Source organism: Puma concolor, chromosome A1, assembly GCF_028749965.1.
Source record: "Puma concolor isolate L17-30 chromosome A1, mPumCon1.1.hap2, whole genome shotgun sequence".
NCBI classification, from domain to species: domain Eukaryota; kingdom Metazoa; phylum Chordata; class Mammalia; order Carnivora; family Felidae; genus Puma; species Puma concolor.
The window spans coordinates 44,313,957-44,333,015 of record NC_141667.1 but is presented as its reverse complement, the minus strand read 5'-3'; the positions used below and the strand labels follow the sequence as shown (position 1 = coordinate 44,333,015).

At 47.6% G+C, this 19,059-nt stretch overlaps 1 protein-coding gene across 1 annotated transcript; it reads right to left on the bottom strand.

The window, feature by feature from the left end:
• Positions 1-2,721: 2,721 nt before the first annotated feature.
• GM2A (ganglioside GM2 activator) lies at positions 2,722-17,232 on the bottom strand. Its single transcript, XM_025923572.2, has 4 exons — positions 16,934-17,232; positions 11,336-11,488; positions 4,776-4,958; positions 2,722-4,391 (listed from the first exon to the last, which is right to left on the bottom strand). Exons 1-4 carry the CDS (start codon positions 17,021-17,023, stop codon positions 4,236-4,238), a joined length of 582 nt encoding a protein of 193 aa, XP_025779357.1. The 5' UTR covers positions 17,024-17,232; the 3' UTR covers positions 2,722-4,235.
• Positions 17,233-19,059: the final 1,827 nt, after the last annotated feature.

Here is a 19,059-nt window from a genome sequence, read left to right as displayed (position 1 = left end):
CAATGTCCAGGCTGATCCAGCCGACACAGGAGCCTGCCCCTCACGCAATTTCCTGAGTTTAAAGATCAAAGAAAAGTGGGTGGGGGCAGAACTTTTACCTGGTACGCCAATACCACTTGAAAGTGAAATAGAGATGATAGGACTCTCGAAAGGGAAAATCTTCAGGACGACTCGAACTTAGGAAGCCAGACTTAAAGTTCAGGGGGTAAGCCACCAGACACAGAAGCTCAGGCACCGTGTGACGGGTATAACACACTCTCTGATTGCAACCAGCACCCTGAGATCACTGACAGGACCCAAGTGGTCATTCTAGTTGCAACAACGTAGGATAAATTCTCTGCTGTCTGTGCTTCTTTGGCAAAATCTGGAACCTGGCAATTGAGACCCAACTGGACCCAGTTGCAAGGCCCCAGGTGATCTGAATCCTCCCCACCCTCCCCCACCCTCATCCCCGCCCACTCCAGCTTCATCTTGCACCTGTAGCAAATTTTCCTTCTAGTCTTAATGGTCCTTGTCCATCTCCCTAAAAGCACTATGTTCCCCCTTTGCTGCAGAGGTTCCATATATGCTGTTCCTCTCTTTACCTACTTAATTCCTCATTTTTCAGATGTCAGCTATCACTTCCCCCACGAAAACCCTCTCTGACTTCAGGCACCGACCCAGATTCTGCAGTCTCCCTTAACCTCTATTTTGGAAAACATCACATATTTGCATAAATGTTTGTCTCCCTTCCTGGACTGAAGTTCCATGAGCTAGTTCTCAAAATGGAAACTTCAGCAATATATTTTTACAAATTTTTATCTTGAAAAAGACTTTAAGGTGGCAAAAACAGTACAGAGTTCCCAATATACCTTGCACCTAGCTTTCACTAATGTTAACTTCTTCCATAACCCTAGTGCAATGACCAAAGCCAAGTCATTTACAGTGGTGAAATTCTGAACTCCACTCATCTCATGGTTGATTTTCATCATGCTCTGAGTATGAGGAACATTATTATGGTTCTAAGAGCCACAGTTACACAAAAAGATATAGTCAGAACTGTCCCACCCCCTTCATCCTTTACACCCTATCGTTTCCCCTTCTTGTCACAATATTCCTACCTATCCCCTGTACATAACTAATCTCTTTAGTTTCTGGCTTATCTTTCCTTATTTTCTACAAATGAGCAAATGCATTTGTATTTATTTACACCCAACCCTTCTTTCTTACATGAAAAGTAGCACATTACACTTCTCTGTACTGTGCCTTTGCACTTAACGATATATCCTGGAAATAACTCAAAATGGATTCAAAGATCTTCCTCCTTCTTTTCTATAGCAAATAGTACTCGGTGTGGACATGCTATGTTCAGTCACTTTCTCATAGACATTTGCATTTCCAAGATTTACAATCACAACGCTGCAGTGAATCATCTCATGCAGGTGTATTTTCGTCTTGTTGGAGATGTATCTTAAGAGGAAATTCCCAGTGCTGGAATGTTGGGTCAAAGAGCGAGCACTTTTTTCTAAGTTTGTTCATTGACTTTTGAGAGAGGCAGCAGGGGAGGGGCAGAGAGAGTGGGCAGGATCTAAAGCAGGCTGTGTGCTGACAGCTTAGAGCCCGATGCTGGGCTTGAACACAGGAACCATGAGACCATGACCTGAGCCGAAGTCAGATGCTTCACCGACTGAGCCACCCAGGCGCCCCAAGAGTGGCGCTTTTGAAGTTTAGGTAGATTGTCAAGGGTCATACTACTTTGCACTCCCACCAACTGTGAAGGGCCTGTTGCCCTATAGTTTTCCCAGAAGTGTGGTTGTACTTGTGTTTTCATCAGCCTGAAAAGTGATTCTTTCAGTATTGTTTTGATTTACATTTCTCTCATCATGGGTAAGTTTGCACATTTTTCATGTGCAATTTTTACATGGGCCATTTTTACATCTTAGTGTATGTGAGATAGAGAAGAGTTGTGTATTTAGGTCTTTTCTCAAATTTTTCTATCAGGTTTTTAGTCCTTTAAATGTTTAATTCTTTATATAGTAGAAATATCAGCCCTTTGTCCATATGTGCTATAAATATTTTCTTCCAGTCTTTTGACTTTATGGTATTTCTTGCTGAGGGAATTTTCTAGGTCTATGTAGTCACATGTATCCATGTTTTACCATCTCTGGAGTTGTCACCTGTTTTTAGTACAGGTATGGTTTCATTTTCTGACTTTTAGACCCTGGATCCCTTTGGAGTTTATTCTGCATACAGTGTGAAGTGTGAATCTAATTTCAACTTTTTCCAAGTGGCTTCCCAGTCGGCACAGCACCATTTCTTAAAAATTCTCTCTTGCCTATGATTTGAGATTTCTTGCCTCCTCCCGACAACTGGGGGAGCATTTGACCCAAGAGCCTGGCATGAAATGGAAACATTAACCAAGCTCATGAGACTCCATTCTGAGATCTGAACTAAAGAACAACTGTGAGAATAAGATCAAAAAAGGCCAACAAGGGAAAAGGCTGGAGAGGTCACCGAGTGACAGGAAAGCAAAAAAGCAAACCAAGGAAAGTTGGATGGTGATGATGCAGAACGAAGCAGAGATACCAAGCAGCTCAAGAGGCAGAAACAGAAGAGATGGTCCCCGGGATCGCCTGGGCTCCGCGACAAACCTCCCTGGCAGGAACAGCTCACCACAGACAAGCTCCTAAAATGCCGAGATGTGCTCCATGGACAAATACACGGCCAAGACAAAGGAGGAACTGTCAGCAAGTTAAAAAGGTTTATTGCCATTCCGGGCTTCAAATGAGCCCAGAAACTAGGGGTGATCTGTGGGTCAGTAAGTTGTCATGGAGGACGGGACGATGGACGAATCCAGGCACCTGATGTGAGGTCACCGTTCTTCGCTGGATCCTCGCTCTACAGAGCAGCTGCTGGTGGGTTCCAGCTCTTTCAGTGTCTGCCCCACTCACCCTGACAGCGCTCCCAGGCTGGGGCAGGCTGCCTCACGATCCCCGCGGCTCACAGCTCGGAGAGGCTGCGTCCCCGTCCCCTAGCACTGGAAGAGGCTGCTCCGTGGGTCAGACACTATCGGTTTGTACGTAGGGAGGGAGAGACGGTACAGGACGAGCGGTCTCAAGACTGAAAGGGCAGGGGGAATGCAGGTTTGTACATCGGAGGTCGCAAACTGGCCATCCGGGGCCAGATTTCCCCACTGACAAGTCTGTTTGGCCCTTTTGGCGTGCACAGTGTCTTAAAAAATAATTAGTTGCCAATATTTAAAAACTCTAAGATTTCATATAAAAGTCTGGATTTCTGGCTTCGCCGGGGGGTTGGGGGGGGTGGAATTGAGAATATTTGGCAATACTGGGCCCACAACATTCTCTGGTGACACCAAGTGGCCATAGTTCCATAGCAGCTGCCCCTAAGGGCTGAATGCACTCTTTCTGACTCATCCCAGGCCCCATCATCCCTGATAATATCCCAGCTCAAGACTGGACATCAGCTGCCTTGTAACAATGCATATGTGCTGCTGTAAAAAGGGAAAAAAACATGCTGGAAGCAATATGTTCCTGGTGGTCCTGGTCGCTTGTGCTTGGCCCTGTAGGCACCTGAGTTTATAACCTATCTTAAATACATAGGAGCATTCTTAAATACCTCTCCCAGTGAAGCCTTCTGCTACATGCCCTGCCTCTCCAGGATACGCTATGTCCCACCGTTCACTGAGTAAATCTAGAAAAGAATACTGAATTAATCATAGGAGTTAATGGAGGAACAGACCGAGATGAACTACTGCAGCCCCTTTGTTGTAAGAGGGGATTAGAGTAAAACACCAACTGTTAATACTCTCATTCTGTTTTGGAATCAGTGACCAAAAAAAAAAAAAAAAAAAATTTAAAGAAAATCACGAAGGTACTTCAGGAAACCAAGATGGGGTCAGTCTGAGCTTGAGGGTACAAAATATATTGGTCCCATTCCTTGACTGTTTAGAAACAGAGTTAAGCTCTTAGAAAGCCACAGGGTTGAGGAGGGAAATGGAGCGGCCAGCATGGCAGGTGCCACGGGCTATCAAGCACCAGCTCCTCCCTAGGTTGGGGCTGCCTGGCCGCGTCTAAAATGTCGGTGGCACAGAATGATTTTCAGCAAGGGTAGAGGCGTCGTTGCAGAAATGGGCTTGAAGGGGGACAGAGAGTCAGACTTGGACCTTGGCAAATGCAAGACAGAAGAAGAGGGACATCTTCCTCACACCCCTTCATTCTGCTGTGGCTGGTGCCACATTATTTGCCCTTCAGAGAGGCAGAGATCTTGACACAGCCCAGACGCTCCCCACCGCTGCTGAGGACCGTCTTGATGCGGTAGTGCCCAGAGCTAAGCCAGCCGGGCACCTCCAGCTGGGGCAGGGTGAAATCACTCTCCGGCAGTGAGTAGACGCCCTGCAGGAAAACCCAGGGGTCACAGGTCAGTGGCAGCCTCCTGATGGGACTCTCCTGCAGTTGCCTGTCGGACTGCAGCCACGAACCTGCGCCTCCTCCCACTCTCCCGACAAGCACGCAAGATTAGAGATCACCATAGCCCTGCAGAGCACAGAGTGTGATCGCTAAAGGGCAGGGGAGGGCACACTGCAGTGCAAGTCTCCCGGTTCGAACACCGGTGGATAAACCAAGGCTCCCAGAAGATAAGCGGTTTGGGATAGATCGCACCCACTTACATCCACAGATATCTAGGTCTGCAGGAGGAGAAGGCAAGAACCCTTCTCTCCAGACCCCATGTCTTTACTCCAGCCCCAGAAATGATGCTCTCCCTCCCTGAGTACGTACTGCTTTGAAGGGACAGTGGCAGGGAAGCCCATAGGTGTGCAGGGGCTCTGGGCAGGGCTCTCCAGGGGGAATTACAGTGTCAATTATTTGGCAGAAGTCTTCATAGGTACAGCTGCCAATTTGTTCCACACATGGGACTTTGGCCCAGAAGCCAGCCACTTCTTTTTCCACAGTTAGCTCCACCTGGCGAGACAGAGTTTGAAAAAGCATAAATCCCAAGGCAAACATACCAGCTCTTCTACATCTTTGAAAGGTCAGCATTTCATTTTAATCACAGAATCTCTAACTAGATGGGGTCTTGGAGATATTCGGATTCAGAAATGACAATACTGCGGCACATGTTCCATTGCTAACCTTTTCCTGTGCCTGAGGCAGATATTAATAATTGCTGTGATTTTTTTTTTTTTTCTCCCTGTTGACTGAACCACCGTCTTAGGTTTCTTTAGATAGTCATTTCCACTGGTTAAAGCTAACACTCGAGTTGAAATGCATTCGTCCTTGAACTGCTAACTGGCTAATTGGCATTGCTTCCTCGATCTCCCTTCTCGGCCCAACCCTGGCTTTACAACCCTCCTCTGTGGAGAACTTCAGGCGGTACCACCAGCCGATCGGAGCTGGTGACCAACATGAAACCGATTTGCTATTCGTGGATCAAACTTTCTCTGTCGAGCCATAAAGGACAGAATTTGAAACAAGAGGAATTCATAGGGAGATCACTTTGGGATTGATGTAAGGAAGATCTTCTTACCAACCACAGCTAGGGTGCAACAGACAGAACTACCACGAGAAGTGGCGGGCTCCCTGGACCCAGCCACGGAAGGACCCCTGAGTCCAGAGAGAAGCTAGATGAGAAGATCTGTGATGCGTGTCACACCTCCATGCCATCATGATTGAACTCCTGTTCTAGAGCTTGCGGCTGACCCAGAAGTGGCCAGACCTCCAGGTGGACATGCCAGCTGAGCCTGGCCCATGCTAAACATTCACTAAGTGAGTAGTCTCTCTGGACCATGTTCGTGCCCCACCAAGTGTATCGAGGGAAAACAGAAAAGGGCTGAAGGAAGCGAGCTCATTCAAGCATCTGATTCCGTATGGGCAGGAAACTACAACTTTAGGATCCCTTTCAGCTCTGACATTCTAGCATTCTATGTTCCTCAGCCTCAAGGCTTGCTTGATTTAGGGCTTTTGTTTCTAACAGACAAACCCCGGTGGGCACTTATTCCCCCAAGCCTGCTGGGTTTTTTAGGCTGGCTCCCCAGGCTGTCAGCTATCCAACTGCCCCAGAGGTCAGGACCCAGGCCCAGGCCTAAGGGAGACGTCAATATAGCCTGTGGACAAACTCAAACTACTTCTCTGGCTGACCTCAGGCCGCTCTGCTGACACACACATTATCCCGCATGGTCCCCTCCCGGCCTTCTTTTCTGCTTTCCTGCCAAACCTGCCCCAGCCCCTTTGCACTGAAAGAGTATTTGGAAAGCTACGTCCTAGTGTTGTGCCCTGGTGGGGAGCTACTGCTCGATTCGCCCTTTCCCTTACCGGCAAAAGCAGGGTATTTTAGAGTGCCTAGCTTTCTCACACCACCCCACCACAGAGTGAGACAATGGCTGTAAATCACTTAGTGGTGGTGCCTGAAATCCAACCGTTAACTCCTGCATGACAACCTGTCCCACCTTCTCTCTTAGCCAGTACCATCTCCCCAGCCCTTGCTTCACCAACACCCCAATGAAAATGGTTGAGCCAGCTGTGCCCCAAACAAGATGAGGGGGCCAGCGGGGGCCAAGTCCTGCCTGGGGTGTTCCCCCCAGGCTGGAAGGCTGTGGGGCTGTACCGCCAGAAGGCACCGTGCCTCTCCCAGCCAGGACAAGCACAGCACAGGAGGTACTCAGAACAGAAGGCAACAGGAGCTTTTGAGGCAGCAGCCATGCCTACCATTTGGGGATTGCAAATCATGGCTCATTTCCCAATCCCTGTTCTCAACCTACTTGCTTCTCTGGCTCAGGAAAGCAAGCAAGGCTGGGCCCTAAGTCCAGCCGTCTCTCCAGTCCAAGACTTCCTTGGCAGTTAGGTAGCTCAGATAGATTACCTTAATAAACTTGTGGTCATGGGACCTGTCCTGAAAACAAGACAGACAGAGGCACCGACAGGTAAGCAAGGCAGGATCCCTGCGCCTGCTGGGGCCCGTGGGCAGGTCCCTTCCCCATCAGGCGTCCACTCCTCCAACTTAACAATGGAATATTTGGATCTCATGATCTCAAAGACACCTACCAGTTCTGACATCCTGAGCATAAAAATTTCTTACAGGTTGAAAAGAAATTATTTCTTTTGGCTTCCACCACAGGGATAGACACACAAAGGCTCTAGATCTAGACACTCTGATAGCAACTGAAAGGGAGGCAGTTATAGAGGCCTCAGGCAGGGGCACTGCAGGTACATGACTTTAGTGGGCGGGGAGGGGGGCCCATGGGGGGAGGGGGGGGAGTCCAAACCATCCGGACTGAAAGCCATATGTCTCAAAGCCCAAAATAAGCACATATGCCAAACGAAGCAGCAATTTATGATTCCTGAGGATAGGAAAGCTAGGGTCCAGGCTGGAACTTGAGAGAGGACCCGCAGAAGGGAGTTAGTATGCCAAATCCAGTGGAGCAAGTCAAAAGAGGAAAAGGGAGTTCCAGGGGTAGGTTCAGTCTTGCCCTTGGCTCATGGAATCTGGGCATCCAGCTTCTAAACACTGAAGCAGGGGCTAAGTCCATCCAGGTCCAAGATGGGACTCTGGATTAAAAAAAAAAAAAAAATCTACTTCAGCAAGATCAGAGGAAGAGGATGGGCCGGCTCTCCTGCTAGCAGGCTGTGTGGGCCTGGACCACTCGCTCCCTGGGCCTCAGTAACAAGGGGTAGACGCCACTGATCTCAAGAGGCCTCCAGGTTCATAAGGGGCTACAGTCTGAGCAACTCTCCCAAGGGGGTCTCTGCCGGGCAAGGGAAAGTTCTGGAGCACTCGCCTGCAAACACACCGAGCACTAAGTCCACCTCCGTGCCAAGAAGAGTTCAGGAACAGGGAACACAACAAAAGGACACCAGCCTTGGATGTGCTAATAACTCCAGGACCCGGGGCAGGTCACACCTTCTGAGAGTCTCCCTTTCCCTGATCTGTAAGATGAGGCTAATCATCTTTTCTCCTACACAAGTGTGCAGAGGCTTTCATTTAATAGCTAATATGCATATACCCTGGAAAGTAAAGGAACTAAACCAAAAATAAATGCGAAGAGAAATGTAGGGGGAAGGGAAAGGGCTAAGAGAATCTGAGCTCGGTTTTCACAAAGTGCAATGGCCCAAATTTGTAACAGGTAAGGAAAGGGGAGGTCCGTCTTAATGGCCTTTGAAGAAGCCATGAAAAGTAGGCTGGGGGCAGAAGGAGTTCACTGGCTTTTTCCTTCCATGTCAGATGCACAGCATCAGGGAAAAGCCAGCATTCTGTGTAATGGTGAGAGGAGAGCAAGCATCGTGGCACCTGCCAAAGAGCCCTACACTCCACATTCAGCAGAAGGAGCATGGAAATGGCATTTGTGTGACTCTCATAGATTATCTCTTGATAAACAGCTAAAGAAAATGCAATGATCGGGGTACCTGGGTGGCTCAGTCAGTTAAGCCTCTGACCTGCTCTAGTCATGATCTCACGGCTTGTGGGTTCAAGCCCCATGTCAGGCTCTGTGCTGACAACTCAGAGCCTGGAGCCTGCTTCAGATTTTGTGCCTCCCTCTCTCTCTGCCCCTCCCCATGCTCATGCTTTCTCTCTCTCTCAAAAATAAATAAAACATTAGAAAAAGTTGAAAAAGAAAATGCAACGATCTAGCTTGGAGAAGACTTGGAAGGAGGTACAAGGGAAGACAGGGCCCAAGAGCTGTCCACACATCCAGGGCTTCTGTCTGGGGCCACAGGAAAAGACTGACACTAACTGAACCATTAACAAGAGTTGACATGTACTGAGCAGGTCTTGTGCAAAGCACTCTATGTTATTAACACAGTAAATGCCCGTGTGAGAAGTAAGGGAGATGATTCATTTTCAGAAGTACCAAATAAAAGCTGTATTGTCTAATTAACAACAGGTTTACAACCAACTGGAAAATGTACGAACCCCTCCCCCACCACAGTGGAGTCCCAAACCCTCGGACACTTCACTTCCTGGTTCTTCCCCTCTCCGTTTCTCGGCTTTGCAATGAACATGCACCAAAGAACTGAAGTCTCTGCATCACCTCAAAGAATGTACATTTGTTCCAGTCAGACTACTTTTTGCCTTACATGGGCATAGGCCACTTCCGGTAAGGCTGTAACCTCTGTAGTGCTCAGCCAATGAGGAATCAGGGGAGGGACTTGCAGGCTAGGAGATAAATTGCCTGCTGTAACCGCCCCGAGTGTGCCTCCCTGAGTGTGCCTCTCCATCAGACACCTGCTCTTGCAAGAACATTCATTAAAGCCTCGCTGCACTGTGCTCTGAGTCTCCACGCACCCCCTTTGATTGAGTCAGTGAGTTTACTTCTCACAGTCCACAAGCAACCTATGAGGTAGCTGTGATTCAGCCAAGTCTAAGGGCAGTTATAGACACAGATTCCAAATCAGAAACTGTTTATTTTTTTTTAACTGTTTAAATATTGTTTAGAGAGGGAGAAAAAAAATCTCAAGAAGGCTCCATACTCCGTGCAGAGCCTAAAGTGGGTCTCGATGCCACAACTGTGAGATCAAGACCTGAGCCACAATCAAGACTCGGACGCTCAACTGACTGAGCCACCCAGGCACCTGCAGAAACCTTTTAAAGAATCAAAGCAACACTGGTGCTAGAATATCTGCAAAAGGATAATCTGAAGGGCTTATCAGAATATGGAATAAAGGCACCAATTCAAAATAGTAAGAAGGATACAATGTATGGTATTTAAAAAGTCTTCATTGTTCTTTCAAAAAAAAAAAAAAGCTACAAATTAAAAAAAAAAAAAAGCATGTAAATAGCCACCCCCAAAATAGGCAACAGGCATGAACAAACTGGCTCTTCCCAGAGTAAACACAAAAGGCAAGAAAACTTATGAAAGACATTTAACCTCATTAGGAAGGACATAAAATACTGGAAAACATTTTCAGAAAATGCTCAGTATCAACAAATGTGTGGAAAAAGGCAAATCCCTTGCTGGTTAGGGAATACATGGGCTCAAACATCTGAAGGCACTTGGGCAGTATGTATCTAAAGACCTAAAAAAGTCTCTGTCTAGATAGTCAGAAAAGTACAAAAAGATACATTACAAGGATAATTTCAGCAAAGGTGTTTATACCAGCCAAAAAATAAACAAAAGCCAGACAAACAAACAAAAAACCACTCCGGAAACAAACTAAATGTCTGACAATAGATTTGTTAAGTATATCAGGACAGATCTACAACAGAATATTTCTGCCAAAAAAAAAAAAAAAAAAATGATGCCAAACACCATACAAAGAAGTATAGAGGGGCAACCTGTGTGGCTGAGTCATTTAAGCGTTTGACTTCGGCTCAGGTCATGATCTCAAGGTTCGGGGGTTCGAGCCCCGCGTTGGGCTCTGGGCTGACAGCTCTGAGCCTGGAGCCTGCTTCAAATTCTGTATCTCCCTCTCTCTCTCCCCCTCCCCGCTCAAGCTCTGTCTCTCTCTCTCAAACATAAACATTAAAAGAAAATTAAAAAAGAAAGAAAGAAAGAAAGAAAGAAAGAAAGAAAGAAAGAAAGAAAGAACATACAGTATGATGCCCCAAAAAGCAAGTTTAACAGCACATGCCACAAAAGCCCATTCGTGTGGGGAGGCTGGATGGCTTGGTTGATTAAACATCCCACTCTTGGTCTTGGCTCAGGTCATGATATCACGGTTCATGGGTTGGAGCCCCATATTGGACTCTGCACTGACAGTGCAGGGGCTGCTTGGGATTCTCTCTCTCTCTCTCTCTCTCTCTCTCTCTCTCTCTCTCTCCCTCCCTCCCTCCCTCCCTCCCTCCCCTGCTCACGCTCTCCCTCTCTCTCTCAAAATAAATAAACATTAACAAAAAAACCATTAGTATAAATGTACATATATTTACAACTGTAGAAAACATTCTGACAATATGTAAATAGCTAATAATGACTCTCATGAGGACTCAGATTACAGGAGGACATTTACAAGAAGCACTGCTTATTTTCATACATACCCATTCAAAATATGTGTGTGGGGACAGTTCCAGAGCTGAGCCTACCAAATGTTAAAAGTGCTTATCCCTGATCACTGGGTAGTGAGATTTCAGGCGAGTTAATTTTACCCCTTTTGACCATGTGTATTTTCTAAAGGGACGACATAGTATTTACTAAGTGATGTGTCTGTTTGTCCAAAACAAAATTGCCCAACTGGAGTTATCAGACAGTCTATGAATGTCCACATCCTTTGCTGCTCTGGGATTCCAGGATTGCACAATTACTCACCGTTGCCTGAGCATACATCCATCAGGACCCCTGCCAGCTGGCCCGTGGCACCTTCCCTCCAGCACCCCCTGCCCTGACCCCGCCGCCCACCCCCAAGCTCACCTTTTGAGGACTAGTGAGGGGGACTTCAGTCCGGGCCTCGATGCTAACAGTCAAGTTCCCAGGAAAGGCAATGGGGTCAGGTTCCAGAGTCAGGCTTTTGATCACGGCAGGGTCCTTCCCCTCATCACAGTTATCCCAGGAAAAGCTACTGAGCTGGGATGGCCAGGGACAATCAGACAGAAAGAAAAGAAAGGTCAGAAACAACAACAGAACAGGCTACTGATGGCATGACGTTGGGCAAGGTGCCTCCCCTCCCTGGGCTTTATCTGCAACTCCGTATCTGTAAGCCCAGGATAACATTTGTACCCATTCTAAAAGACTCGAAAGACATCATCTCCCAAAAGTATGCTGTCAAGTATAAAGTACAATACACCAGACCTTGAGCTTCATATCCACCCTCAGTAGGTACCTTCTCTGATTGCCCACCCCCTGACCCCAACCACCCCTCTCCAGCCAGTCTTGGTATCTCCTTAGAGGGAAGCCCCCAGAGGATTCACCTTTGCAGCCCCGTGTCCAGGACCTTATTCAGGTCACACCCGTGCCCAATCCATGGCCAGGAACAATAGGAAACTTAACACTGTGGGAAAGCCCACCCTCAAGGGGTATGCAGTTGGCCCAGGGAGAGACTTGGACACACATGGAGAGACCCCCAGTGGGCTGCTCGTTGATGATCCCCAATGAATGAGCTTCACCAGTCTTAACCAGTGCTTCCTTCCTCTCATCCTATTGCCCATGCCCTTCCCCATCTGGGTCACCCTCCCCGCTCTGCTGAGCCACTTCCTCTTCTTTCTCCACATCCCCCAGAGGTCTCCAGATTCCACCATCTTGTCTGGATACACATGACCACTGACTCCCCACTCCCACAGAACCCTGCCTGCTTGTCTATGATCTTTAACATTTCCTACATAGTGCAGACTCTGCTCGCCCACTCACACCCTTCCCAGCCTCCTGAAGACCACCTACGAGATACTTCAAATACTCCCACAAGCACATCCCATCTTGGAAGGAAAATCTACCACCCCCAAGCCCCCAAGCCCATCCTCCTTGTCAACACAGCCGACTGGGCTGAATGGAAACACCTAACCCAAGTTAGGCTGACAGATTCTCTCTGCCTCTGGGAAATTGAGATTAAGGCAAAAATCACTAAGAGGACTTGGGCTTTGTGCTCAACCTTTGGGATGAGGCCAGAACACCTAGACCTGTGACCCACAGCCAAGCCAAAGTTCTGGAAGAGACAAGTACTGACTGATTTCTGGAAAAGGGAACAGAAGTGTCACCCCACCTGACCCACCCACCCATCTCAGTAGGCAGTATGGGGTAGCAGTGAAAGGCATGCCTCTGGAGTGAGACAGAAGGTAAATCAAAGATAGTCAAGGGGCACCTGGGTGGCTCAGTCAGTTAAGCGTCAGACTTCAGCTCAGGTCATGATCTCACAGTTTGTGAGTTCGAGCCCCGCGTCAGGCTCTGTGCTGCCAGCTCAGAGCCTGGAACCTGCTTCAGATTCTGCGTCTCCCTCTCTCTGCCCCTCCCCTGCTCACGCTCTGTCTCTCAATAATAAATAAACGTTAGAAAAATTTTAAAAAAAAAAAGCTTTAGTCAATAGGTGTAGCTCAACCACCATATTGTGATTCTATAGGCCAGTTTCCCCTTTGGCACCCCAATTTCCATATCTTCTAAGTGGGGGCTGCATACTTTCTTCTCAGGGCTGTAGTCAGGATGATAGCATGCGCATAGAGCTCTTAACACAATGCCAGGCCCAAAGCATGAGCTGGCTCACTAAACAGCCATTGGATGGCCCAGCCTCCACTTCCCGCCATTAGTTTCATGAGATTCAAGTAAACTGCCCCTCACTTGAGCTTTTGGGCATTGGTTTCTGTCCCTTGGAATGAAACATCATGACATGAGGAAGAAAAGCAAAACAGGGTCTGATTCATGCCTGCATGCCCCACAGCCCCTTACACAAGGTAAGTGCCAATAAATGTTTCCTTCAATATTCATCCCACAAATATTTACGGAGCAATGATCACGGGCCCTGGGCTAAGTCTGTGTTAATAGCGGTAAACAATTAGAAATGTTCTTGCCCTGCCTTGAGGAGCTTACAGTCTAATGCCAATAAATATTACCCACTATGATTAACAGAGAGAATGTTGAGAGTAACGAATGACTTACTTAAATAGGGTGGTAAGGAAATGACACTTAAGCTGGTGGTAAGGAAATGACACTTAAGCTCATCCTGCAGGATGAGGAGTCAGCCATGTAAGTGCAGAGAAAGAATGCTCTTTCCAGGCAGAGGCAACATGGGCAAAGGCCCTGTGGTGGTTAGTTTAGCTGGTCTGGGCACTACAAGAAGGCCGTTCGTTGGGCTAGATGTAGTGGATGACTGACACAGATAAGGTTGGAGGGGTGGTGAGGTCATTTAATGTAGGACCTCACAGGTTATAATTGGGACGCTGGATTTACTATAAGTGCAATGGAACCCCATCGCAAGAAAGTGCCACAGTCTGGTTTATGGTTCAGAATGGATTGGAGAGGGAGAAGTCTGGAAGGGGGACACCAGTCAGGAGGCCACTGTCAAATCAAAGAAATGTCTGCACTTAAGATTTGGGCTGGAGGGTAAGTTGGAGGCCTAGCCATTTTCCAGGGCTGCTTTCACATATTCTCAGGCAACCTGAGAACTGATTCCAGGCTCGGGCAGGTGCCCTGAGTATCCTGTCGGAGCTGAGGAACTCCCTCCCTTCTCCTAAGCTCCCTGTCCTTCAGGCTCTGGGGGAGGCATAAGAACTCAGTTTCCTGGTGCCCGACTAGAGGTTTCTATGGCAATGAATTCTGCACCTGGGTCCAGTCTCATCTGGAAAAGCAGGCGTGAAGGATTAGCAATGCCCACTGAGGGCCAAGCCTGGCACAGGGGTTCCCTCTTACCTGTGCGGGATATATTCCAAGACCCCCAGTGGATGCCTAAAATCACAGAGAGTCCTGAACCCTATATATACTGTGTCTTTTTCTATACATACTTTTTTTAATGATATATCGTACCTATGATATATCTATGATAAAGTTTAACTTATAAATTAGGCACAGGAAGAGATTAACAACCTTAATAATAAAATAGAACAATTACAATAACATACCATAGTAACAGTTATGTGAATGTGGTCTCTCTCCCTCAAGATATCTTATTGTACTGCACTCACCCTCCTTGTGAAGATCGGCTTGACCAAGTGCCTGTCCAATGAGATGGGAGTGAGGTGCAGGATACAGGCACTGTGATATAGCATTGGGCTACTATTTGAAGAAGGATCATCTGCTTCCAGATTGCGACTGACCGGACTAATGGACACGATAGAAAGCGAAACCATGGAGAAGGAGGTGGCGTGGGGGCGGAACACTACTGTATTTGCCATACCCAGTAAGGGCAGCTCTGGAGGCAAAAATATGGGTGACTATCACAGACCCGGGTTCCAATCATATCTCAGCCACTCGCGCTAGCTGAGACCATGGGTTAAGTTACCCACTTGAGGTTCGGTTTCCTCATCTATTAAATGGGCATAATTCTATCTTCTCACAGGGCTACTGGGAGAATGAGAAGACTGTACAGAATGTAAGATCACCACTCCTCAAGGCTGGCAAACCATGGAAACATGAGACTAAGAAGCTGTCACAGGTCAGAGGAGACTGAGCACTGTGGTGCCCTGGACTGCATCCTGGAACAGGAAGAGGGCATTCATGGGAAAACTGGTAAAACCCAAAGAAAGCCTAGAGTTTAGCTAATGGTGATGAGCCAATGTTGATGTCTCAGTTTGGACAAATGCGCAATGGTAACACAAGATGTTGACAGGAGGGGAAACCGGGTGAGGAGTATATGAGAACTCTGTAGTGTCTCTGCAACTTTCCTGTAAATCTAAAACTGTTTTCCCAAAACAGCTTATTAGAAAACACACACACACACACACACACACACACACACAGCACAGAGTATGTGCACAATAAATGACGGTCATTATACAGTGTCACAGAGTCTATTAAGCGCCTATTATATGCCCAGCACGGGACCAGACATTCTCCCCCCTGTCTAATGTGGGCCACAGCCCAGCGACATGAAACTGGCTCATGCTAGAAGAGGAAATGAAACTCAAGTTTCCAGATGCTTAAATGCTCACTATCACCCCACTGCTTTTATCTGCCCCATGGTCTCCGGCATAGGGGCTCTGAATCACATGAGCCCAGAGAAAAACAGAAAGTGCCACATGTTGTGCAATATTAAGTGAGGCCCTATCCTCTGTGGGCCTGCGTGAGGTGAGCGAGCTCTCGGATGTCTCAGGGCCTCCCCCAGACCGCTGATCGAAAGCCCTCTGGTCTGGGATGGCATCTATGGCCAAGACATATAAGAGAATTGGGGATATAGGGCAAGTTGGAGCTCTAGCCAGACTCCACCTCAAAGTGGTGGGCCCTGAAGCCAAGAGAAACATTCTCAACCTACATTCACAGACAAATTGTGAATCCTCCAGGCAAATAAGGCCAGGAGGTCCTTAAGCCTTCATTCAACAGGCAAAATCAAATAGACCCCTTGCCCCTGGGGCAGGTTGAGGCCAAGCCCACTGGCTTAGATCACTTTCCTTGTTTAAGATTTTCAGAGCCTTTCCATTCATGAAAGCATTTCCCTTCACCCACATCCATCTAAGAAAGGTAGGCTCGTATCACCATGCCCATTTTACAGATGAGGAGACCAAGACTCAAGGAGCCCAAATGCCAGGCCCAGAGATTAGGCACATAGCAGGGATGAGAAGTCAAGCCTCAATCCTATTCCACTTTTCCCTACACCACACTGTTCCTCTCCTTGCTCTAAAGCAAGTATTTCCAAGGTGGTCAGAGGCAGAGAGGCTGGGCCTCTCCTGAACAGCTGCCAGAGATAAGGTGTCTTGTCCATAGCTATGCAGCAAACAGGCAATGGAACTTGGCTTCTCCAGGTCTCAGAATGACAAAACTTCCCATTTTCAAGGGTCTGGAGCATGGGGTGAGTAAGAAGTGAAGGAGGAAGCCTGGAGGCTGGAGACTCTTCATGACCCATAACCACAAGCAGTGGATCACACGACTGGATCTCTGTCACCAGAAGAACGAGTGTGGGCCTTCCTGACTCTCAAACCCACCCACCCATCAGGACAAGCCGAGCCACAGAGCTGTACAGAAGGGGACAGGATGGGTGCCAGGCCTTTTTACCAGGAGTGGAAGGGGGAGGGGGCAGGTAAACAAGGATGAGGCTCTGGGCCTGGGAGCAGTTCATTAGTCTTGCAGTTCTGCCAAATTTCACCCGATGTTGGCAAAGAGGGCAGGAGTAGAGACGTGAGGGAGATTAACCCTTCCCCAAAGTCTGGAGCAGAATGAGGCCTAACAGCCCACCCTCACCGTACAGATGGGTTAACCGAAACTCGTAGAGAGAAAAGGACCCACTCCGTCTCCCACAGTTAGTGACTCTGGGAGGCTCTGTCACAGAGAAGGAATTCTGGAAACCAGAATAGCCACCCCCATAATCCCACTCCGACCCACACACCCCCAACTGGGCCGGCATGCTGGGAGCAGCCTCGGAAAGGAGAGAATGCTCACCTGTTTCAGGAAGACGAACTCAGGGGCCACAGGGCTGGCGAAAAGCAGGACCAAGAGGATCAGGAGCGGAGCCTGTACCTGGGGACTCATGGCAAGGGATAGGTCTGCGCGGGCCTAACTACTAGGTCTGTGCTGGCGGCGGCGCCTTTAAATACTTGCCTTCATTTATTATGCAAAGCGGGGTATTGCTGTGCAAAGCTGAGCGCTGCCACTTCCAGGTTTGCCCCTCCCTGTCTGGATCTGAGATTTCAAGGCCTGGTGGTGGACCTCTCTCTCCCGACTCCGCCCCCAAGAGGTTTCTACTTGAGCCCCTCCCACTGCGCGAGAGCGTCAAGCCCCTCCTTCTGACGGGCGTTGGCCCAGCCAGGAGCGTGGAAGGGGCGGGGCTTAGGAGAGGGGCCGGAGCGAGGGGCGGGGCGGAGCGGGGCCGGAGCGAGGGGCGGAGCGGGGCCGGAGCGAGGGGCGGGGCGGGGCGGGGCGGGGCGGGGCTGCTGTTTCCAGACCCAGGCTTTGCCCCGCGCTGCCTTTTTGTTTTCAAACTCACGCGCATTCCTTGAGCAAATGTCACGCTCCCTGTTCCTATTACGCTTTCCTGTATCCGTTTTACGAATTTCTGTGTCTTTTGAATAATTATAATCGTAATTGTAATTACTGAGAGTAAGTGCTTTAATGCATGCTAAGCACTGTTAAACATTTAATCCGTATTTTTGCCCCATTTTACCACTCAGGAAACCATACACGGTGAGGTTAGCTTTGCCAAGGTTATAGAGCTAGAAAGTGATAAAGCAAGGATTCTGCTCATATAGCCCATCAGATAAGATTTTTTTAAAGGCCTGATAGTAAATATTTTAGGCTTTCAGTCCATATAACCTGTATTACAACTATTTAACTGTGCCATTATAGCTCAGGGCGGACATAGACAACACATCAACTAATGGGCATGTCTGTGTTCCAATAAAACTTTACTCATGAAAATAGCCCACAGGCCATAGTTTGCTGATCCCTGTTTTAAATTTTTTTTTAATGTTTATTTATTTTTGAGAGAGACAGAATGTGAGCGGCGGAGGGGCAGAGAGAGAAGGAAACAAGAATCCAAAGCAGGCTCCAGGCTCTGAGCTGTCAGCACAGAGCCCGACACAGGACTCTAATTCAAGAAATGTGAGATCGTGAACTGAGCTGAAGTTGGCAGCACAAACAACTGAGCCACCCAGGCACCCCCCCCCAATTTAAATTCCAGTTAGTTAACACAGTATAATACTAGTTTCAGGTGTACAATGTAGTGATTCAACACTTCTAAACGACACCCAGTGCTCATCACAGCAGGTGCACTCCTTAATCCCCATCACCTACTTTAACCATCCCTTCACTCACCTTCCCTCTGATAAGCATCGGTTTGTTCTCTATAGGTAAGAGTCTGTTTCTTGGTTTGCCCCTCTCTGTCTTTTTTATTTCCTTTGCTCATTTGTTTTGTTTCTTAAATTCCACATGTAAGTGAAATCATATGCTATTTGTCTTTCTCTGACTGACTTATTTCACTTAGTGTAGTACTCTCTGGCTCCATCCATGTCATTGCGAATGGAAAGATTTCATTTTTTCTGTGGGTAATATTCCATTTTATATATATATATACATATATATGTATATATATATACATACACACACACACACATACACACCACATCTTGTTTATCCATTCATCAGTCAGTGGACACTTGGGCTGTTTCCATAATTTGGCTATTGTTGATAATACTACTATAAACATTGGGGTGCATGTATCCCTTCAAATTGGTATTTTTGTATTCTTTGGGTAAATACCTAGTAGTGCAACTGCTAGATCATAGGGTCGTTCTATTTTTAACTTTTGAGGAACATCCATACTGTTTCCCAGCGTGGCTGCACCAGTTTGCATTCCCACCAAGAGTGCAAGAGGGTTCCCCTTTCTCCGCATCCTCACCAATATCAGTTGTTTAGTATTTTTCACAGAGCTAGAACAAACAATCCTAAAATTTGTATAGAACCACGAGCACCCTGGATAGCCAAAGCAATCTTGAAAAAGCCAAGCAAAGCTAGAGGCATCACAATTCCAGACTTCAACTTACCTTATGAAGCTGTAATAATCAAAACAG